The 24,329-nt window shown below is 40.0% G+C and overlaps 2 protein-coding genes across 4 annotated transcripts in view; one reads left to right on the forward strand and one right to left on the reverse strand.

Moving 5' to 3' along the window:
• Window positions 1-3,559, reverse strand: part of PITPNC1 (phosphatidylinositol transfer protein cytoplasmic 1) — a 360,189-nt gene extending 356,630 nt beyond the window's left edge. The window contains exon 1 of the mRNA XM_021000755.2: window positions 2,471-3,559. Within this exon, the coding sequence (XP_020856414.1) occupies window positions 2,471-2,518 (48 nt within the window). The 5' untranslated portion in view covers window positions 2,519-3,559. The remainder of the gene's footprint in view (window positions 1-2,470) is intronic.
• An 11,312-nt stretch (window positions 3,560-14,871) lies between these two features.
• Window positions 14,872-24,329, forward strand: part of PSMD12 (proteasome 26S subunit, non-ATPase 12) — a 32,597-nt gene continuing 23,139 nt past the window's right edge. The window contains exon 1 of one of the 3 annotated variants that reach the window (XM_021000902.2): window positions 14,872-15,154. In XM_021000902.2, coding sequence (XP_020856561.1) covers window positions 15,047-15,154 — 108 coding nt within the window. In that variant the 5' untranslated portion in view covers window positions 14,872-15,046. Of the gene's footprint in view, window positions 15,155-15,492; window positions 15,714-24,329 lie in introns of those variants that run through there. The other 2 variants (XM_021000901.2, XM_021000905.2) reach the window with 2 other exon arrangements.

A 24,329-nucleotide genomic window follows, 5' to 3' on the forward strand; every position in this document is an offset into this window, starting at 1 on the left:
AAATAATGAATCATATTTTATTTAGGCCAAATTAATTATACATCATTAAAGGAGGGGTTCTTTTCAGCTTGCTAATTAGCATGTAAAAGGCCTCCACCTATATAAAATAACTGCTTAAATTCCCAAAATGGCCCTGGGCATCTATTACATGATAGAAAAAGCGAAAGAAATTTTACTAAGCGCTCTTGGAGTCATCTCTAAATTTTTTTTAAATTTTGTCCGGACCATATATAATTGTTTTTTCACACACACACACACACACACATACACACACACCTCTATAGTAATTTTCTGCACTTTCCATACTATTCCATACAGTATTAAACATCTCAAACCTTTCCCCTTGATTACACAGGTTTGCCACAAATCAGATAATTAACTAGCTTTCTAGAAATGGTATAACTTCAATCAACTCAGTTATGGTGGGATAGTGTAGAGAGAGGGAAAGAAAATTCATCCTTTCTTCTCCCATTCCTCCCCTATCCAAACTCCAGGCTCCATTCATTAATTCAAACAAGTCTTTACTAATCACTGTTCCTAAACAACCTTTGTACTTTCCTGCTTTCAAAGCTTTTCTTATGAATTTCCCTCTTTCAGGAATGCCCCCTCTACCCATCAAAAACCTCAGCTATTCTTCAAAGACTATATGCTACTTCTTCCCATAACACTTCCTTGAGGACCCCAGCCAAAGTCAACCCACCCTCTGAGGTTAACTATGACTGTAGCATGAATATGATGATATAAATGGACATCCTGACAAGAAATATCGGACCTGAAAGGGCCCTTGGATACCATCCTAAATCCCACTTCCCTTGCTTGACAGATAAGGAAACTGAGACCCAGAAAGATATAGTGGTTTGCCAACAGTGACATGACTAATTAGTGACAGAGATAGAAAAAGGGCCTGGATTCCTAACTGGTAGTCAACAGCCTTTCAATAAACCACACCAGCCTCTCTTTCACATCCAGGGCCCTACAAGGTGATTTGTACCAGTAGATACACATTTAAATACAATCAATATTTGTTGACTTGAATGAATGAATGCATGGAATCCATTCACATTAGAAAAACCATTCAGATCGCTAGTTTAAACTTGCGCGTCTCCCAAACTTTCTAAAGCTCCTAACAACTTATAAAAGCGGTCTTATTTAAGTTTCCCTGATTCCCGTCTCCAGATGCTAATCAGTTATGAAATGATCAAAAGACAGAAAAGAGTAAGGAAAGAAAGGAAGACAAGGGTCTGCATGGATGAATAAAGAGAGGCTTGGTTGGTTTTTGGTTGCTATTTTTAAAAGGGTGTAAGGAAGGGGCTGGAGCGAGAACTTGGAAGAAGAATGTCAGCCAGCACCTCCAGTACCACAAGACTGCCGCAGGACCCAGGAGAGGAAGGTACAAAAAGATATTGCAGGCAGGAAAAAAAAAAAAGCTGTGTACTGGGGGCGCCATCCTGTGGCCCAGCTGGACCCCCTGAAACCACCTGGAATTCCTACAGAATCAAAATCCCCATGTCAGAAGCAATAAGGGAGGGAAAGTTTCCCTTGCAACACTATTTCCAGGCTTAGTGACTGGAGGCTACACACAGCTGTCTGTGTTCCCCAATTTTTTCCAAGATCTTCTGGAAGGGAAGAAAGAGGAGCAAAAGGGGATTGGGGGAAAGGGAGTGAAAGTAAGAAATGTTCTTCCAAAGATTTTCCTGCTCCTTTGCTGAATGAGTGTAAGGAATGCCAGCCTCTCCTAACCACCAGGATAAAGACAGAGAAGAGAAAGGGCTCCCCCACTGGGGCACGTCCGGGAGCACCTGGAGGGTGTGAGACTGCTCACATTTTAAAGAGGGAAAGAAGACAGGAGGCTGACTTGTGCGCCCTTACCGTTCAGATTTCTAGGAGCCTGGAGCTGCGAATTTGAGTAGTGGTAGAATCTTGTTTTTGTTTTGGGATGGATATGGGAGGGGTTGGTTTTCGTTTTCTTTTTTTTTTGTTTTGGTTTTTAATTAAAGATAGAAGGGGTGCTCGTCTACACTCTGAAGCTCGAGGGTAGGGGGAGCCTTTTCAATACACAGTAAGTCCAAGTGTATTCCTGCCCCCCTTCCCCTCCACCCAAGTCATCACCTACGTAAGACCTTTTTTGAGCAAGGAAGAGCCTCAGACCTTTCCTCCCGACACACCCTTACGGTGACAAGTGAAAACAGCAGAATTCCTTTCTCTTCCACTCCAAACTTGCCCCCCCTCCTTTCTGGGGTGGTGTTTAAACAGGATTTCCTTACTGGCTTTTTTTTTTCCTATCCTTCATTTTTTGCAATGGTCACGGCCTTCCTGAGAGAGACCAAGGAGGACTATGTGGAACACGCTACATATGAAAGATTGAGCGAGCTGCAGGGTTTTAGGACAGGAGGAGAAAGGGGTGTGTGTAGATGAAAATCGGGACCCTGGCGTACCCCCATCCCCCCTTTCCCCAGGCAGCTGCACTTACCTCGTCCACGGTCAGAGGCATGCATATCCGGTACTCCTTCAAGAGCATATTCTTGCTGTCCCGGGGGTTGGTGCAGAGCAGCGAACCTCAGAAGAACCTCGCCGGGCGGGCGAGTTCGAGTTCTATCTGCACCCTCTCCGAGGCGAGGCAGGCCCCCCGAAGCAGGCACTGGGGGGGGCAGCCCCCCAGGCAAACCAGCTTTCTCAAACACGGGCGAGACCGAGTGCTAGCATACAGACACCCAAGCGCTGCCCGGAGCAGAAAACAACACCCCCCCCCCCGACCGTTCGGAGCTGCTGCTGCTGCTATTGCTGCTGCTTCTGCTTCCTTCCTCCTCACGCGGAGAGCAAGTCAAGGTTTGGGTTCGTGGGTTTCCCCCTCCCTTTTTTCCCCTCTAAGAGGTTCCCCCCCACACTCTCACAACGCGATGTGGCCAAAATCGCAAAGGGAGGGGAGACCCGCTCGAAATAGCTCGGGATTAGCAGCCAGGGCTGTAAAAGGGGGCGATTGAGATCAAGACCTGCCCGACACCCGGGGAGGAGGGGGAAGGAAATACAAAATTTTCTAATTTAAATTAATGCACAAAGCTCCCCCCCTCCCCTTCCAAAAACAAAATCCACCAATTCACCTCCTCCCGCCCCCCACCCCTTTTCCCCAGTCTTTCCAAATGTTAATGTCACCAGGAGCCCATTGCAGCTGAAGAGAAAGGAGAGAGATGCTGACTTCACCAGACAAAGGCTTGATATATTTTTCTCCTCGGGCGGTAAACAAGATTTCCAGTCCCCGTCCCCCCCACCCCAGGCAACTCCCGGTTTAGCTAACGCCGGGGTTGAAAGGAGGAACAATCCCCGCTTAGCATTGCTTTGCTCCTAGGTTCCCCCAACCGCTGTTTCTGGAGAAGGGGAGGGCGGGAAGGAGCTGCCTTTTTTTTTTTCCACGCCTCCTCCTCCCCCCTTCTCCCTCCCCGGGGCTCGGTGCGTGCCTGGGAGTTTGTATCCACCTGGACTTGGGCTGGAGAGTCCCGGCTGCAGCCTGCAGTACGCTCCTGCCCGGGCTAAGTGGGAAAGGGAGCGTAGGTCTGACATCAGCAGCAGCGGGGAGGATAGCCCCATCCGGCCAAAGGGGTTATAGTACAGCAAGGAATGTGGAGGATTAAAACCAAACAGCTTGTCACTCGGAGGCTGCTGCCAGCTACCTGAAGCAGAGCTGCCCCGGAGCTGAAGAGCTCAGCTGGGAGGGGGGGAGGGTGTATGGGGGGAGCACTCTTATTCTTCTTGAGTCTTCCCTGGCTCTTCACCCATCGGATCACATTGCTGGGCCCCAAGGTGGATGTTTCCGAAAACTCTGATTTTTTGTAGATCTACTTTGGGAAAGCTTCTGGAGCATATAATATCCTTAGGTGAAATTCTCATCTCTTCCCAATTCCCAGAACTAACATTTTCACTGCTCCAACCAGAAATGTGGTTTGCTAAACTAATCCATTCCATAGAGTGGTGACAAATTAAGGGAAGGAAAGAGACTAGCATGGAGTAGGTCCTGGAGAGAGAAGGCTAGAGATGTAAATTGGGTCCAAATTAATGGAATGCTTTGAATGCCAGGCTAAAGAGCTTGGGCTTCATTTGTACTGGCATTTATATAACACTTTAAAGTTTGAAAAAATACTTTACCTACCGCTTCTTCCTTGAGACAATTGAGAAGATATGGAAGGTTCCTGCACTGGAAATAGTATGATTGATCCCTGCTTTAGCAAGGTGATTCTCACCATAGTAAAGAAAATTATTTGCAAGGAGAAAAAAGTGGAATGAGTAACTTGGGAAATGATCATGAATTAAATTGTGTTGCAAGCACTTTTTCATTTATCGTAGATTTAGAACTGGAAGGTAGGTAGGTCATTGCATCCATTTACAAATGAGGAAACTGAGGTTGAAAGATTAGATGACTTGGCTACAGTCACACAACCATTAATGCCAGAGGTAGGATTTGAATGGATGCCTTCCTGACTCCAAGCTCTGCTGCGCCACCTAGCTGCCTCTTCTTAGTAACAACTGGAAAGAAAGTAAAATCTCATTGGGAACAGATTGTGGTACCTGAATGCAATGGCATATTATTCGCACAGAGGAACGATGAATATGAAAAATAAAGTGAAGGCTGAGAAGACATAAACAGATGTAAAGTGAAGCAAACAACCAGGAAAACAATGTAAGCAATGATTACAACTATGTAAACGGGAAGAAGAGCAACAGAAATCAAAACTGTCATGGTAACAGGCTGCATTTGGCCCCAAAGAAGAAAGATGAGGATGTAGCTTCCTTGGCAGAAGGGGTGAATTATGAATGTGGAATACTGCCTATGCTGTCAGATTTGATTGATGGTTAACTTGCAAGAAATGTTATTTTCTCCCCTCATTTTAATTGTTTATTATTAGGGATGGCTCTCCAGGTGGCGAGAGGGAGAGACACATTGGGAAATAAAGTGATATATAAATAAAATTTTAAAATGACAAATTGTATTGCAAATCCTGAGACACAACAGCTAGGAGGGAGGGAGAGACTCATACCTATTCTTCCACACTTTGGTAATCAGACTATAGGCTTTGCAGAACAACCAAAATAGGTTTTCATGTCAGCATTCTAAGTTCAAAAAGTCACAGTGAAATGTCAATGAAAATGCCTGGAGTGTTGGTATTTCATCCATATTAAATAGATCCCTTATTTTAACCACAAGAGGCACATTCTTCAGTTACTCAGGAAGCAGCATGTAGCTGCTGAAATCTGTTTTTCATTTGTCTGGTATTTGAAAGCTTGTTTTTTCTGAACAGTTACTGGATGGGCTGACTGAGTTTTCCACTGACATCCCCTGTGTAGAATGAAATATGAATTTTAATTAGAAAGGTATTAAGTCACTTGAAATACTGCAAACATCCAAACTGTATAGGACATAATATAGATGGCTTCTTCATGGTATGTTTAATCATGATTAATGGATGATTAACTATAAAAAGCCAATAGGTTATTTCTTAGCATTTTCTGTGCCTTTTTCTATCAGTGTCATGATTTATGCAAAAATAAAAGAAGGCTGCACCAGGGAATGAGGATCACTTTATATTTTTCTTTTGTTTCGTGGGTTCTCATGGCCAAAGACTTCATCAACCAGGAGGCCATCCTGTTCTTTGAGCCTCTTCATCCTGAGCTAGGGTGGTTCTTAGAAGCAGACCGAAAATCTCCCAGAAACAAAGGTCCATTTTTTAAAAAATACTAATGTTCTATTGGTGGTTCAAATCATAGAAATCAGGTAGCTGGAATGGCTATGTACCACATAGAAAAAAATAGAGAAACACATGGTGGATGTAACCAGACTGCAACATATTACAAATTAAAAACTTCAAAGAAGAATGGGAGTAGAGGATGCCATCAGTGAAATGTATTGTGAAAGGTGAAACACTTTTTTTTTTAACATATAAGCTGGGCTACTTTTTTAAGCAGGGTAAAGAGGCTATTTTGCTTTTTGCTGCCTGAGGTATACAAAGCGCAGCCCAGAGGGAGAATTAATACAGAAGCTTCACCTTTCTTTTTGCTTCTCTCTAGGGAATTCTCTTCTGGCTATGCTGATCCTGCAAGAAGAGCTGAGAGTTGTTTTAACCATATGTGTATGTGTGTATGTATGTGTGTGTATGTATATATATACACACACACACATGTACACACACATATTTTTTTTTTGGCAAGGCAGTTAGGGTTAAGTGACTTGCCCAGGGTCACACGACTAGTAAGTGTCAAGTATCAGGTCACATTTGAACTCAGCTCCTCCTGACTCTAGGGCCAGGTGCTCTATCCACTTTGCCACCTAGCTGCCCCACCTTATATTCTTTCTAATGGATTCTTTTAACCTCTTATTTAGTACAGTGATTATTAATTAATTTAATTGCAGTTTTTATGCTATGCTAGTGCTTGCTGCATTTTTAAAAATCTTTAACAAACTTTAGGCCTGATCAAAAAGGAAGGTTTGCTGCTCATGTGTTCAGAGCAAAAGTTAACAGCTGGAGGGATGAAATGTTCCACTTCCTCAGGGTATCAGGAGAAAGCAAAGAAAGCCCTCAGCATGTTGCGTTGACTACCCTTACACTACCACCACCACTACCGCCCCCACGCCACCATGTTAAACTTATGGGAGGCAGTGGACAAGAGTACCAAGGATGCTCAGGCATGGGTGGTTTATGATCTGTCTCATTGGTGAGCACATCCAAATCAATGAGACCTCAGAAGTCATCTGAATATTGGCATATTAATTCTCCTATGTAATAATAATGGACTTATGATATAGATTCTACATAAGATTAGCAAGAATTTATTGTTATGCTTATGTGATCCAGAGCCTGCTAGAAGAATATAGCACCTGTTATCCAGCAAAATATCCATGGTTCTTTATATTTTTCATTTTAGTGAAAACTTTAATTTTCAGGTAAATGTCCCCCAGATTTGGATAAGAAATATTCATAGTAACTAAATTAAAGCTAAGTCAAATTGCTTGAGATAGAAAATCTAAATTTGACAGTGTAGTGCTGAAAAATAACATCGAAAAGCTATGATATGGAAAGAATCTAAGCTGTTTTCTTTCTTTTCCTCCTTCCTTTCTTCCTTCTTTCCTTCCTCCCCCAGTCCCTCCCTTCTTCCCTCCCTCCCTCTTGAAAACAAATATAATGCCTTCATTTCTGGCACCTAGATTTCTTTTTAGAAGCATCATTGGAATCTTTCAGAACACCAAAAGATTAGACATCAGGATCTGTGCGGTCTATTCCAGTCTTAATGTGTCTATAACCATAGCCAAAGCTGATAAACTTACTGTCTGCCTCGATTTTCCCACACATAAAATGGATTATGAAATTACTTTGCTCCTTAGTTCAGAAGCTTAAAGAATAAGATTAACTATGACTGAGAGATAAAATAGACCTTTTTTTACTTTCTAATATATATTTATTTTTAGTTTTCAATATTCACTTCCACAAGTTTTTGAGTTCCAAATTTCTCACCCCTCCCCCCACCCCAAGATGGCATGCATTCTGAATACCCCTTCCCCTGGTCTGCCTTCTCTTCTATCTCTCCCCCTCCCTTCTCTTATCCCCTTCCCCTTCTATTTTCCTGTAGAGCAGGATAGACTTCTGTACCCCCATTTCCTGTATTTCTTATGATAAAATAGACCTTTTCAGTTACATGAAATTAAAAATCTTTTGCACAAACAAAATCAGTGCTGCTAAGATAAGAAAGTAAACTATCAATTGTGGGGAAAATTTTTTTCATCAAATATCTCTGGTAAGGGTCTGATACCTAAAATATATAAGGAATTAATCCAATTAGGTAAAACTGAGAGCCATTCCCCAGTAGTAAGTAGTCCAAAGATATGAACATACAATTATCAAAAGAATTACAAGGTGTAAACTACTATATGAAAGATTGCTCAAAACCACCAGTACGAGAAATTTCAAATCAATTCAGGTTTTATCTCACACCCTTCAAATCAGCAAAAATGACAAAATATGGAAATAGTCAGTATTGGGAAGGTAATAAGCATTTATATAGTGCCTATATATATATATATATATATATATATATATATGCCAAGCACCATGCTACTTATTTTTCACAAATATTCACAAATTTTTCACAAATTCCACACATCCCACTTGATCCTCATAACAACCCTGAAAGGTAGGTGCTTTTATTATTCCCATTTTATAATTGGGGAAATTGAGGCAGAGTTTGAAGTGATTTGTCCAAGATCAAATAACTAGTAAGTGTCTAAGGCCCGATTTGAACTTAGGTCTTCCTAAGGAGCTGCAGGAGGACAAGTACCCTAATACACTGTTGATGGAGTTAGAAATAGGTCCAACCATTCTCAAAAACAGTTATAAGTAACGCTTTAAAATAGTGACAGAAATGTCCATACCCTTTGGTCAGGAAATTGTTTTTGTAGGCACACACCTGTGGATTCAAAGAGGGAGACTATATTTTTCCTCTCTTGACATGAATGATTCCAATTTTAAATTAACCTTACTTTCTGTGTAAAATGAATCAGGGGCAGCTAGGTGGCACACTGGATAGAGCACCAGGCCTGGAACCTGACTCCTCTTCCTGAGTTCAGATCTGTCCTCAGACACTTACTGTGTGACCCTGGACAAGTGACTTAACCCTGTTTGCCTCAGTTTCCTCAAATGTAAAATGAGCTGGGGAAGGAAATGTCAAACCACTCCAATATCTTTGTCAAGAAAATTGTAAATGGGGTCACAAAGAGTTGAACATAACTGGAAAAACAACTGAACAACAAAGGACTTACAAGGACAAACGTATTAAAAAACAAAAGTATCCAAGGCCAAGGGCAGATTAGCAGATTATCAGGCCTTTGTTCCTTTTCTTGGACCACAGCCAGATGCCCTGTCCCACTTTCAAGTCAAACTGCAGATGGCTTGTGATCTGGACCAACTGCCCTTCATTTTTCTCTGCATCCTATATTGTATATTCTGATAGAAAATGGCTTGCAATCAGAGCTCACTTAAGTGATGGATTTTTCTCTGTTTGTCAACCAATCTCTTTCCTTATGAGAGCCTGTGCTATGAATAAAGCATTTTTCTGATGGACTCTAAAATTGTGAGTAGTGTTTGTTTGTTTTTTCCCCAGCAGTATCTGTGCATTGACTGAGAATCCAAAAACAATGATAAGAAGAGAAGAGAGGAGACACTGGATTCCTCTTTTGGGTTGGATTCTTCTTTAAAAAAAATAGGTTATTGAGAACCTTTATTTCCATTTCTATTTTTACCACATAGTATTTTTCTATTGGTGCTGGCTAACTATTAAGGGGAATTGTGTCTTGTTTTGGTCCTTAGCCAATGGATTTCTCGAAGGGGAACAAATCAACCTCCATTCAACATAACACCAGAAGGTAAGTGATGCTCTTCTGTGGGATGGTCTGTCCTTAGCAAATATGTGTTTCTTTAGGGTTTGAAGCCTCCTAAAGGGAAGATAGAGAAAGAAAGCTAGCATACATACTATATTTTCACAGCACCACTACACTTTGTGGTAGCAAAGAACTAGGCACAACATAGGTGCTCCTATCAAATGTGACCCATAGAATGGCTAAGCACATTGTGGTACTGTAATGTCATGGCCTATTACTGCACATTAAGAAATGACAGATATAGGGGCAGCTAGGTGGCGCAGTGGATAGAGCACCAGCCCTGAAATCAGGACGACCTGAGTTCAAATTCGGCCTCAGACCAAACACTTGACACTTACTAGCTGTGTGACCCTGGGCAAGTCACTTAACCCCAATTGCCTCTAAAAAAATGATATATGAAGAATTTGGGGAAAGATGGATTGACGTAGCATGACTAAGCAGGACCTAGGAAACAGTATATAGAAGGACTACCACTGTATGTAGTGTATGTAAATCTTCCATTCTCACTTGAGGATTAGATGCCCAGAGCAAGCCTGCTACTTGTCCCCTCAGAGGCTAGGGGTAGACCTAAGCAGTTGGGAAGGCAAGTGTTGCATTTCTAGTGAGGCTCTTGAGCCTCCATCAGTGTGCATCCTGTCATGACTGTTAGTTGATTATCAGTTAGCCAGACTTAATTACCTTTTAGAAAGGGATATTTGCTAAGGTTGTCTAGTCCCCAAAAGGTCTCTGACTATTCCCCAAAGGTCTCTGACTCTTCTACAAGTGCATACAGAATACAGAGGAAAGTGGATTCATTGCTTATAGAATAAATGTGGCAAAGGGGTGACTCATAGCTCCTGTGAGTCCTATTGCTGGAGTTCTCAAAATGTTTCCTTTAAGTACAATGTAGCTTTTCTACTAGGTTCTTTGTAGAGCCTTGAATCTTTGATCAGTCTGTCCCTCACTCAAGGCTGTCAGCTGATTCAAGGACTCTGCTAGGATAATGATGGAAAGACAGGAAGTCTGAACCACGAGAGTTCCAAAGTTCATAAGGTATTCCTTATGAGATGTACCATATATATAAGGTACCATAAGGTAGCAGGAGGAGTTCATTTCTTACTTTAGGTAGGGTGGGATGATTTGAAAGATTTACTAAATTTGCCTCCCCCTACCTTTACATATGTAAATGAAAAGAATAATAAAATGAAACTGAATGTCACAAACTTGGCCCTGGAGAAAAGCTAAAAAAAAATGTCCTGCCTTCCTTCATTACAAAGATGGGGGACTATGAGACTAATCAGGGATGAGAGGATTGCTGTGCAGCGATGAAGGGCCAGTCTGTATTAGATAACAGAAATTTGTAGTGGGTAGCTGAATCGTTCTGTGACTTCTGGCACTGGTCAGCAGCATTTGAATAGCAGTGGAGGAATAGGTATTCTAGGGTTAGTGTTTAGCAGCAATAACAGAAGGGGGAAAAGGTTTGAAGAGAAAGAGATCTCCACTAATATAAGTAATGCTAGTTCTTCATGGCTCCATCTCAAGCCATGAAGGCTTCCTAAACAGCCAATATCAAACTTTCCCCTTCCTGATCATTTATAACATTTACTGCTTGTATCACATCTTTTGCTACTTGATTAGATTCAATCTTAGCAATATTATATTGTCATGTATTGATCTCTAATTGTATCTTATACCAACCTCTTGACACCACAATAAAATAATAAGCTTTTTGAGTGCACAGACTTACATTCCTTTGGTATTCACTGTAGGGCCTAAGACACTGATCATAAAATTATAGTTTTAAGACTATAAGAGTCCTCAAAAATCAGTCATCTAATCAAGTTCTCTTACTTTACAGATGAGGAAAATGAGACCCTAAGAGTTGAAGGGACTTGTACAAGGTCACATAAGTAGTGACTAGCAGAGGTAGGATTCTAACCAAGGTCCTCTGACTTCCAGATCCCAGGTGCTTTTCACCATACCATATAAAGTATAGAGTAAATGCTCAGATTTTTTTTGAGGATGATATTTATTCTCTTTTTAGATCTGTATAATTTTGTTTGTGGTCTGTGGTTTGTGGTGTTTGTTGTGTGAACTGATTGCTATTTTTATTGCATTATGCCCTATAAAGGATATAGTTACTATTTTTTTCTTTTACATTTATTTACCATATCTCTGTGCACTAAATATGTGCTTAATTTCCATAAAAGTTCCATGGAGTACTGGAAAATATGTATATTCTTTTGCAGTCCCATTTAGAAGATAGCATACGTCTTTAAGCTCTAGTTGTTGATGATGATGATGATGTTATATTGCAACACTTTTTATACTTTGTATAAATGAATTTTTTGACAGCTTTTAAAAGAATTTAATTAATTATTTCATAATTGACATACCACTTAAAGTTTGGAAAACAATTCATATACATTATTTCACTTAAACTTCATAATATTGTGACTACAAATATGATCACCAACAAGGAAATGAAGGCTGAGACATTAAATGACTTGCATATAATCATACAGCTAGTATGATTATACTCTCAGGGTCCTCTGAATATACTCTCTCAGAGATGAGATTGAACCCAGCTTTCTTCCTGAAAGGTAACATGGTGGTGTGTATAGAGAGCAGCTGTTGAAGCCAGGAAGGACCGGAGTTCAAGTCCTTCCTTTGACATATACTGACTGTGTGCCTTAGGCAAGTCACTTGGGCAAGTCTCAAAACTCTAGGCAATTCTCTAAGACTTTAAGTTGCAAAGAAGGTATTGGCCTACATTGCTAGAATCCCCTTGCCTTACAGTAGCCTATTATCAATGAAATCACAGATCTGCTCTATTCCTTCTGAACCACAAGTCCAGAATTCTGCCCACTTACACCTTATACATCATCACAAACATCAATTACTGCTATCTAAATGTTAAGTTATTCTTTTATGAGTGTTCAGATTTTACATTTGTCAAAATCAGGGCCAAGAACATGCTATATGAAATCATTGGGAGAGAAATATCTGTTATGTCTTCATCATCTTTTCCACTACACATATTCCATTTTCTACTACATCCAAGGGAAAATTTCAGATAAGTAACCCTAAACACATCAATATAGTGCTAACTACCGTTAGCATGTCAAAGGTTTTTCTTGGTAGTGTTTTACCAAACACCAACTAATCTGTTGTTTACTGAATACTAATTGTTTTCCTCAAGTGTTTATAATGGTAACATTGCATGTTGTGAACATAATTCTTAAAAAATATTTATATGGCTGATATTGTGAAATTACCACACAAATGTTTTATACTTTATCAAGAAACCTATTCAAGTAGTTGGTTTGGTTGAACAACTTTTCTTCTCTTTCTTTAATCATTCTTACAAAGAATGGCTAAGGTGGTGGGGGAGGAGAGGTGGAGATATATTCAGAAATGAAGCTGATATAAAACCAAAACGTATCAGTAAAAATAAGATAAAAAATACATTTTTTTTAAAAGAAAGAAAACTATATAAAACATGTCCCAAAGGCCGTTTCTTTAAGGAGAACCCATTTATCAAGAGTCTGATAAATACAGAAAGAATTCTTTTCAAAGTGTAATTGCTTTTGGCCATGCAGTAAAATTTACATACAATAAAACTGTTGACAATAATGTGATCTAATCGAATTGCTTCACATAAAGAATCCTGGAGGTTTTGTACCCATGTGTATAATTTTAAAAACTGAACATGTCAGTAATAAATAAATTCAGATTTTGCTTTTTTCTGCCTCCAGGCCATTCAAAGGAATTAACAGAGCCATGGATCAGTAATTTTGGCCCAAATCAAAAGGCTTGAGTTTTTTGCCAAATAACATCCCTTTGTGACAGAGCCTAGGTTTAAAAAAATGCTATAAAAATACCATGTGTCACTATGGTTATTGAGCCCTTGTTTCAAGGACACATCACTATAGTTATTGAGTCTTTGTTTCAGGGACATTGCACCAGCAACATTCCTCCATATTCTCTTAAGGAAAAACTGTTTTCAGTATCTAGCTGACACTCTTTAACTCTCTAGCTTTTCTTACAAATAAAGAAGGCGTTGTCCTTGAACCTGAGCTTCTAAGTTTTAAGAAAATTTCTATAGTCGTATTTTATGATGTGGTACTATCATGACAAAGGATCTTTTGATTCAGAATTATCAATTGATGTTAACACAGATCGATCTGGAAGTACTACCTGTTAGCTAACTGTTACTGTATAGACTTGGCTTGCTAGACTTCTATCCAGCTTTTTAAAAAGTAGCTATTTTTTCAAAATTTACCACTACAAGGGGTGGGGGGGAGAGAGGGAGAGAGGGAGAGAGAGAGAGAGAGAGAGAGAGAGAGAGAGAGAGAGAGAGAATGAATTACTGCTATTGACTTAACGCATATTGAAAAATGCTCCAAAATCACAGGATTTGAGATCTGGAAAGGTCCTTAAGAACCAACTCTCTTATTTTATCAATGAGGAAACTGAGGCCTAGAGAGTAAAATAATTTGCTTAAGGTCACACAGATAGGTAGGGATTGGATCAGAATTTAAAAGCAGGCCTTTACTCTAAAACCATTGCAGTCAGCTGTGTTATACCACATTATGCATAAACTTAGTGAACATCATCGTCAAATCTTCCCCTCACCTTGGTAGCTCACAGATGCCAGGATAGTAAGGCCACAAGAAGAGCGGTAGCCAGTAGTGAGTCAAACGCCACATTCTTTTGTTCTTGCCAATAACATGGGTTTATGGTGGAAAAAAATATATGAGCAGTCTTTTTTTATGGTTACTACATGACTAAACTGAGGTGTTTTTTTAAATCAAAGATTCAGAGGGGGTTGCATTCCTTAATTGTGGATAGAGGTATTAAGCCGTTTGGAAATGCTCTCTTTTTTTGGTGAGGGGCACAGGAGTGTTTAAATTAAAAATAATATATATACATATATTTAAATCGTGGACAGGGATCAGAACTTTGTTGGGAAGATTTGGGTGTCTTATCTTGGGCTTTTTCCCCTGGGTTTCCTGAGTTTCTCCATTCATAAAATGAGGCTTGCAACCTTTTAACTGGGAAACTCAGTTCAAGTTCCTTGCCCAGGAAAGAGCAGCACCTAACAAGACAGACACCCAAATCTTCTTGACGAAATCCTGAACTCTTAGTTGTCCACAACTTTAAAAAAAAATTGACAATGTACGTAAAGAGCTTTGTAAACCTTAAAATGCTCTGCACACATTATATTATTATTGTTGTTATCCCTTGGGCCTTCTTTGATCACGCACAAGGCACAAGAACGATGATCTCTAAAGATAGTTTGACAGCTTAATGTAGGTTAAGATCGGCGCAGCTGAGAAGAAAACAGGACAGTGGAGAGAAAAAACACACTAGAAGCAGAGCCCAGCGTGCCTGGGCGGGGTCCCCCAGCTCCTCGGGAGCTGGCTCCGCCCCTTCCTGGTGTCTGCCGCAACGCCTGTCTGAGCAGAGGGGTCCTTCTGGGGGGCCTCTGTCGGGGCGCCCGCGTCCGCGCCTGTAGGAATACCTTACGTGACTGGCTGTGGAGAGGCGGCGGAGCCTGTTTGGGGCCAGTGGAGCGGCGGCAGTGGTGGCGGTGGCGGTGGCGGCGGTTTCGGCATCCGAAGAGGCTCTCAGGCTCGGGCAGCGACCATGGCGGACGGCGGAGCAGAGCGGGCAGATGGGCGCATCGTGAAAATGGAGGTGGACTACAGCGCCACGGTGGACCAGCGCCTGCCCGAGTGCGAGAGTATGGCCAAGGTGAGAGGGGGAAGCCGGACTAGCAGTTGGCGGACGGCAGGGGCTGAGTCACGGCGCCGTGCTTGGCCTAGGCCCCAGGCCTCCCACAGGCCAGGAAAGTCGGGATGGGCATAGGAGGAGGTGGAGGAAAGACCACTCCTCATCTACTTCCACCTCCCCGACTCCTCGCGGGCAGTACGCCGGTGTGTACACACGCCTCCCCCCTTCCTGCTCCCCAGTTTGGATCGGCCCCGTGGTTGCTGGTGTTTGTTTTGTGCATGCGATCTGGGGAGGCCCTTTCAGCATCCAGGCCCTTCGGGAGGATTTTTTGCTCTTTCAGGGGCGGTTTTGAAGTCATCCAGTTAAACTGCTTGTCACTGAAAGGTGCTGTGACCGAACACCTCCCGGACCTGTCTTTAACAACCTTGAGGGATAGAAAATCCCCCAAAATCACCTCATTAGCCTGCACCACCATTTACCAAGTCCTTTTCTATACTGCCTACTCCAAGATGACTACTTTAAAAACTGGGAAGGAAAAAAAGGACACGAGCAATGAAAAGACACACTTTAACTGCTAAAGGTAGAGTGCTGGGACCTGCAGGTACTTAACAGAGCTGTCAAAAAGGATATGTAGGCTGTAACAGATGCTATAGACCAGTAACCTCTGGGTTTCCCACACAGTTCTTACTCACTGGTGTGAGTATAGTTACCATACATGGTTTTACTCACATATATAAGTATTTTTAAAGTAAGTAGTTTTAAGTTTCAGTTGGTGCGATTTCACCTGTATGTGGAACTCCCAGTGTTGCCTGGGGCACTGAGGGGTTAAGTAACTTGCCATAGTCACACAGGTACCATGTGTCCCCTAGAAAAACCTTGAACCCAGGTCCTCCTGACTCCAAGACTGGCTCTCCATATTTTATCAACGTTTCTTGGCTTTTAGTTCTTAGCACTCATTAATACCTGTTCCTCAACTCTTCAGTGCTCTCTCAGTTTGTAACTCATGTTCTGGCTTTACTTTGTTCACTTTGAAATATCAACTGGTCGTTCATCTTGTGGTGGGCAAATTGCCAGCTTCCCACTATCCTTCCTTCCTACATCCCTGTTGTAGAGTTAGCATCTGCTGGGTTAAAGCCTTCCCTCATATTTCTCCCCATAGTGAGGAGAAATTATCCACTTGAATCCTACCCTTTCAGAGTCTACATTCTCCCTGTTCTACATTCTCCCCTTCTTGTTCCATAGTTGACAAACATCCCTTTTCCCAAGATTGCTTGTTTTCCACATTCTTTTCCTCTTATACTGTTGGAAATTTGGCTCTCCCCGGAAGACATTATATCCTTGACTACTGTCTCTAGTACTGGTTATTCCTTCTTTGAAAGTCTCCCAAAGCAGTAGGCCAAGAGGGAGCAGCAGGTATATTTTTTGTTCCCCACACTCTCTTTGATATTGTCACTTTGCTACCATCACTCAGCAGCCTTCATCCCTCATTGTCACCCAGTCTGAAGCCTTGTCACACTCTTATACCAGTCTTCAGCACCAGATTCACAGCCTCTTTTCTCCATCTCTGTCTCTCACTTTGCCAAACCCCAACCTTGTGTTCCTCCCACAGTTTTCCTTCTCAGTTTTGACTCATGCTGTCAAATGCTCCTGGAGAAAGTTACCTGACCAAGTCGATTCACTACATATTTACATTGACTAATCTCTACTTAGCCCTTACTGCTGCACAGAAATCCTTGTATTCTTCCCTGATTGACTATCACATTCTCCGTGGTGATTATTCTAAACCTCTCTCCACAGGCCTTCTGTACCACCCCTCTCCCTTCTCATTCAGCAGAGGATCTTATTTTCTGCTTTCCTGAGAAATAGGTTTCCATTGAAAGCTCTCTCTTCTCCCTGACTCCATATTTCAAAACCTCTCATTATCATGTCTTATCCTCTCCTCTTTGCTTCAGAATGATAAAAGATGTCCCTTCTCCTTGGGAAGTCTAACCTTTCAATTCTTTATCCCTTTCCCTGTGGTGTCTGCTAAGAGCTTACCCCTGCTATCATTCCCTTTCTTTTATCTCCAGCGTCCATCTGTAACAGTAATAATAATAATAATAATACTAGCTAAACATGCCCAGATCATCCCTATCCTTAAAAAAACCTTTCATTTGACCCTGGCATTGCCTCAAACTATTGTTCTATATATCTCTCTTCTCTTTCACAGCCAGAGTCCTAGAAAGAAAGGGAAAAGGAGAAGGGAATAAACATCCATGTGACAGGCACTGTGCTAGCCACTTTGCAAATATTATAATATTGGTAATATCTCATTTAATCCTCACCTCACCTGGGAGGTGCTGTTATCCCCATTTTACAGATGAGGAAACTGAGGCACATAGAAATTAAGTGACTTTGTCAAGGTCACACAGCTAGTTAGAGTCTGAGGCTGTTGTTGAACTCAGGTCTTTGAGATTCCAGGCCCAGCACTCTAATACTCTTAATACATCACCTAGTTTCCTCAGAAAGTTGTCTGTACTCATTGCCTACCTTTCTACACCTTCCATTCCTTTGTGAATCCCTTGTAATCTGTATTAACCCCCCCCAATTTGATTGAAATGACTTTGTTTTTTAATTACCAACCATCTCTTGACTGCTAAATGCAGTGGTATTTTCCAAATTCTTATACTTCTTGACCTCTCTGTAGCTTTTGACACTGTTGACCTTGGCTTCTAAGATATTGTTCTCTCTCTCAGTTCTCCTTTTACTGAACTGGATCATCATTGTGTCCCCCCCCCCCACTCCAAAGCACTTAAGTGTGACCATCCCCAAAGGCTCTACCCTGGACCCTTTTCTCTTTCTACACTCTTCTGGTGATCGATCTCCTCTTTCCCATGAATTCATTTATCTCTATCCCAGTGACTCCCAAAACTACATATCCAGCCTTCCTTTTTCTGCGAACTTCAGTCTTCATCACAGCCTGCTTCCAACAGGCATTTTTAACTCATCATAAACAAAACTCATTATCCTTTCCTTTCCAAACCTACTTCCCTATTTCTGTCAAAGCTACCACCCTTCTCCATCCTACTCCAGATTTGCAACTGTAGAGTTATACTCAACTCTTCACTGTCCTTCATCTCCCCATTCAATTAACTGCTAAGTCTTGATCATACCTTCACAACATCTCTCACATCTCTTGCTTTCTCTCCATTTACATAGCCACAACCCTATTTCAGGTTATCGTCATCTCTGGCATGGAATATGGCGATAGACTTCTAACAGTCTCCCTTTCCTCAAGTCTTTACCCTGCCCTACGCACACAGCTGCCAAAGTGATGTTCCTGAAACTTAGATCTAACCGTGTCAGTCTCCTGCTCAAAAACCTGTAGTGGCTTCCTCTTATGTCTGGAATCAAATACAAACTTCTCTTTGTCCATCCAACCCTTTCAGACACACAGCGCATTCCTCCCCTCTATGAACTTTGTGTTCTAGGCAACCTAACTTGCTTATTGTTCTTAAACACAACTTTCCATCCAATTTCCACCTTTGTGCACAGTCTGCCACCTAATGCCTAGAGTACTCTTGCTCCTTATCTTTGCCTTGTTGAATCCTTAGCCTCCTTTCAAAGCAAAGCTAAGGTGCCATCTCTTACTAAGAGTTTTTTCCTGATTCCTCCTCTTCATTGTTAGTGGTTTCCTCTCTACCCACATTACTTTATTTTTGTGTACATACTGTCTATATGTATGTTGTTTCTTCAGTAGGATAGAATGGCGCTACTGTTCTTCCAGTCATCAAGATTTACAATCTGGGAGTTATCCTTTACTCATATCTCTCATCAATCCCGGTGTCCAACCAGTTGCCAAATTTTGGTGATTCTGCTAGCACAGCTAATACAGCTTGTATTTGTAGTCCTCTTTTCTTTACCCAAAAATACTTCACCCTAATTCAAGCCTTCAAAACTTCCTTCCTGGAGAGAAATCTCCATTAGGTTTCCTTGTCTTTTTCCTTGGCTATTCCTTCCTGTTCTATCTTCTGTACAGCTGTTAAATCCATATTCCTAAAACACAAGACTGACCATTTATCACTCTCTTACTCAGAACTCTTGAATTGCTTCTAAAAAGAATTCTAAACCTGTGGTCTGTGACCTTATTTTTAAAATATTTTTATAACTATTTTAATATAATTGGTTTGCTTTGTAATCCTGTGTATTTTACTTTGCGCATTGAAGAACATTATTCAGACAAGGATCCATAGGCTTTACTAGACTGCCCAAAAAACCACTCTGAAATCTTGGTCCTTCCTGCCTTTTTTGTCTTGCTTCATATTATTCCCTTCCACACATTCTAATCAGACTGAACAAGCATTCAGTTGCCTACCTCTCTTCCTTCCTTATCTGGAATATACTCCTCTTTAAATAGTGCCAAATCTACCTGATCATAATGTTGTCCAGCTTTCCCAAGAAAGTTTTTAATCAAATGCTTTTGTTGAAATCTGTGTATTTTTACATTTCCCTAATTGATCCCTTTAAAACTCTTGTCAAAAAGGAAAGAAGATTAGCTTCACATGAACCTATTCTTGTGGCTAGGCTGGTTCTGTGTGAGTATTACTTGTTTCTCTAGATGTTCACTAATGAAGCCCATTTTAAGAAGCTGAAGTGGTGGCCAAAGTTTGTTACATAACATCTGCATTTGAAATATAGTTTTCTTGGAATGTGGGAAATCAAATGTCAGTTTTTATGGATTCTGTAGTCTTAGTAATCATCTAAAATGGATGTTTTATGACCTTTGCAAGTCAACCTCACTGTTTTTTAATACTTTGACCAATAAAAATGAATTTTGTTTCCAGACCCCAGATAAGGTGTTTCATTAATATGTGCACAAAAAATTCTCAGTTGCTCAAATAATTTTTTAAATGAGCATCAGTAGCCCCACAAAATGTAGTATTAGTGTTCTAGATTTTACAAAATTCTCAGTTTCCCCTACATGATTCAATTTAGGCCTGACTTCCTGTTGTTCCTATGTGTGGCCCCTACAGTTTGATTACTGTATTCTTTGTCCTGTCCCACATAATTTCCATAATCAGAACACATGAAACAAAGTGGGTGTATTTATTTCTATATGTAACCTGGGATTAAGGATATTTTCAAGTGGAAAATAAAAAAAAAGGTATAATTCATATAGCATAAAATGAGCCTAGTGAAAGAGTTACATTTTCTGTATATCCAGTATCTTTCTGTAGGCTTTAGTTTAAATTGGACATTTCTCAGAAACTTTGTAAATTGATGTTAAAATTGATACGCTTGGACTTTTAATTTTTTAAAAGTTGCTACAAATTAGAAAACTCAAGACCAATTTTCCTAATTAATATGGATGCAAGAACTTAAAAAAGGTATTAGCAAATAAGTTACACAGTCTAAGAAGTTATACACTGTGACTGTATTGGACTTGTATTAGGAACAAAAGGTTGGTTTATTATTAGGAAAGTTATAAGCGTAATAGCCAATATTAATAACAAAAACAATTTAAAAAATCATAATTGTATGAATAGATGCAAATAAGGCTTTTGACAATGTGCAGTATCATTTCATATTAAGCATAGAAATACAGGGACCATTCCTTAATAGTATCTATCTAAAACAAAAAGCTAGCATTGCCTATAATGGAAAAACACTAGAGGTCTTTCTGATGAGATCAGGGTAAAACAAGGCACTGCTATTAATGCAGTTCCAGAAACGATAGCTTTTAGCCGTAAGACAAGAAAAAGAAATTGAGGGACTGGGCATAGGCAAAGAAGAAACAAATGATATGATATGCTTTGAGGACCCTAGGTGCGCAACTAAAAATTAATAGAAACAGTAACTTTGCTAAAGTGAGAGGTACAAAGCAAACCCACAGAAATCAGCCTTTCTTATATGTTGCCAATAAAACCCAGCAAAAAGAGATAGAAAAAGAAATTCCATTCAGAACAACTACAGAATGTAGAAAATATATGGTAATCTACCAACAAGCACAGGAGTTTATATGAATATAACTACAAAGCTAGATGGTACAGTGGATAGAGCTCTAGGCCTGGAGTCAGGAAGATTTAAGTTCAAATATTGAACAGCTAGAGGTGCCGTGGATAGAGACTCGGGTCTGGGGTCAGGAAGACTCGTTTTCCTGAGTTCAATTCTGTCCTCAGACACTAGCTTTGTGAGATCCTGGGCAAGTCACTTAGTCCTGTTTGCCTCAGTTTCCTCGTCTGTAAAATGAACTGGAAAAGGAAATGACAAACCACTCTAGTATCTTTGCCAAGAAAACACCTAATGGGGTCACAAAGATTTGGACATGACTGAAACAACTGAACAACTACAAAACACTTTTTATAAAAATTAAGACAGATATAACCAGAGAACTATTAACTGCCCATGGCTAGACTGTACCAGTATAATGAAAATGATAATACTACCTAAATTAACTTATATATTTAGTACCATACCAATCAAAACATCAAAAAGTTACTTTATAGAATTAGAAAAATATTAGAAAAATATGGAACAACAAAAGGCCAAGAACCTCAAAGGTAATAATGAAAAGAAGGGGACCTAGCAGTACCAGATCAAATGAGATAATACTCATAAAAAGTGCTTTGCATAGTAGCTGACACATTTTTGGGGGGGGGGGTTGTTTGTTTTGTTTTTGTTTTTTTTGCAACTGGGGTTAAGTGACTTGCCCAGGGTCACACAGATAGTAAGTGTCAGGTGTTTGATCTGAGGCTGGATTTGAACTCAGGTACTCCTAACTTCAGGGCCGGTGCTCTATCCACTGTGCCAACTAGCTGCCTCCTAGCTGATACATTGTAGGTGTTATATAAGTGTTTATTGCCTTTTATTCCCCCATTCCTTTCCCCTTCAAACTATACTGTCAAGTGTTATTCATTAGAAATATTTGGTTTATAAATAGAAAAGCTGATAAGTGGATTGGGTTAGGTACACAAGATTTCAGAAACAGTAGCATAGTAATCCAAGAACTCCAACAAAAACTGCTAGAAAACTGGAAAGCACTCGGTACAAATTATTTTTAGATCAACTTCTCACACCATATAAATGAATGTGTAACTTAGATTTAAATAAATTAGTGGACGAGGGAAGGAGATAACTTTAACAACTATGCCTAGGGGGAGAGTTATTTACAGCAAGGGATAAGAGAGGGTCATAGGAGATAAAATTGACAGTTTTGATTACAAAAGTTTTTGCAGAATTAATTCAATCCAGTTTGAAGTGAAAGTTAAATAAGAAAAAATTCTTTGCAGCAGTTGCGTCTGATAAAGGACTCATCCAAGATATATGGGGAATTAAATATATAAAAACGAGCCATTCCCAAATGGACAAATGATCAAAGGATATGGATGGGCAATTTAAAAAAATATTTATTTTTGACATTAAAAAAAATTAAATTTCAAATTCCCTACCTTCAGCCCTGCCCCTACTCACTGAGAAAGCAAGTAGTATGATACCAGTTACATGTGCAAAACATTTCCATATTAGCCATGTCACAAAAAAAGCAACAAAAAGTAAAAAAAAAATACGTATTTCAATTGGCACTTGAGTTCATCAGTTCTCTTTGTAGAGGTGGATAGCTTTTTTTTTAATATCAATCATCCTTTGCAATGTTGTAATTGTCTTGGATCATTGTAATTATGAGAGTGGCTAAATCTTTCACAATTGATCATCATTATACTATTACTATGTGCAGTGATCTCCTGCTATTCACTTCACTTTGCATCAGTTCTTACAGGTCTTTCCATGTTTTTCTGAAACCATCCCTCTTGTTGTTTCTTACGGCACAATAGTATTCCATCATAATCATATGCCACAGCTTATTCAGCCATTCCCCAATTGGTGGGCATCTCTTCAATTTTCAGTTCTTTGCCCCCACAAAAAGAGGTGCTATAAATTTTTTTGTACTTATAGGCCCTTTTCCTTCTTTGTTCTCTTTGGGATAGAGACCTAGTGGTGGTATTGCTGGGTCAAAGGGTATGTACAATTTTATAGCCCTTTGGGCAAAGTTCCAAATTGCTCTTTAAAATGATTGGACCAATTCACAACTCCATTAAATAGTTCATTAATGTACCTATTTTCCCATATTCCCTCAAGGGGAAACATAGAGTTTTAATTTGTATTTCTTTAATCAGTAATGTTTTAGAGCATTTTTTCATATGACTAGATAGTTCTGATTTCTTCTGAGAGCTTCCTGAAGAGGCACTTCTTAAAAGAAGAAATTGAAGGTCACAATCTACATATGAAAAAAATTAACGCTCCAAATTAGCAATAAGAGAAAGGCGCAAATTAAAACAACTCTGAAGTTCCGCTTCATACCCTTCAGATTGGCAAAATGATAAAAGGGAAAAATCACAGTTGTTGAGGCAGCTGTCAATTAGTCCAGCCATTCTGGAAAACAATATAGAACTATACCCCAAAATTATCTTTCTTTTTTTTTTTTTTTAGGCAATTGGGGTTAAGTGACTTACCCAGGGTCACACAGCTAGTATGTGTCAAGTGTTTGGTCTGAGGCCAGATTTGAACTCAGGTTCTCCTGACTTCAGGGCCAGTGCTCCATCCACTGCGCCACCTAGCTACCCCCAAAATTATCATTATGCATTAAAGTAAGTGTGTATAACCTTTGACTCAGCTATACTACTGCTAGGACTATAGTTCAAAGAGCACAAAGAAAGGGGAAAAGATTTCAGTGTATTGATTGTGCTGATTTTTTTTTCCTCTTTTTCTTTTTTTAAAATTACTATAAAAAGTGATGGCTGTCAAGGTGGAGGGCTGGGAGGGATACTGGGAAAACTGTGATTATGTAAAAAAAAGCAGACAAGAATAAAATTTTTTTTAAAAAGAAAGATAGAAAGGACCTATATATGCAATATATTTTGGTAGCTAAAAACTGGAAAGGAGATCCTCATAAAATGGGGAGTGGCTGAACAAATTATGGTGTATGTAAATGGAATATTACTACACCATATAAAGATAGGTTCAGAGACTTTTGGAAGGACTCATGGACTAATATGCAGAGTGAAGTAAGGAGAGCCAGGAGAAGAACTTAAGAAATAACTACAGCTTGTAAAGGAAGATAACTATAAAAGACCTAAGAACTCTGATCAATAGAATGATAAATGATAATTGCAAAAGACTGATGATGAATGATGCTTATCAGCATTTGACAAAGTTAGTTATA

This window comes from Phascolarctos cinereus, unplaced genomic scaffold (genome assembly GCF_003287225.1).
Source record: "Phascolarctos cinereus isolate Bilbo 61053 unplaced genomic scaffold, phaCin_HiC Scaffold_5;HRSCAF=322, whole genome shotgun sequence".
NCBI lineage: Eukaryota > Metazoa > Chordata > Mammalia > Diprotodontia > Phascolarctidae > Phascolarctos > Phascolarctos cinereus.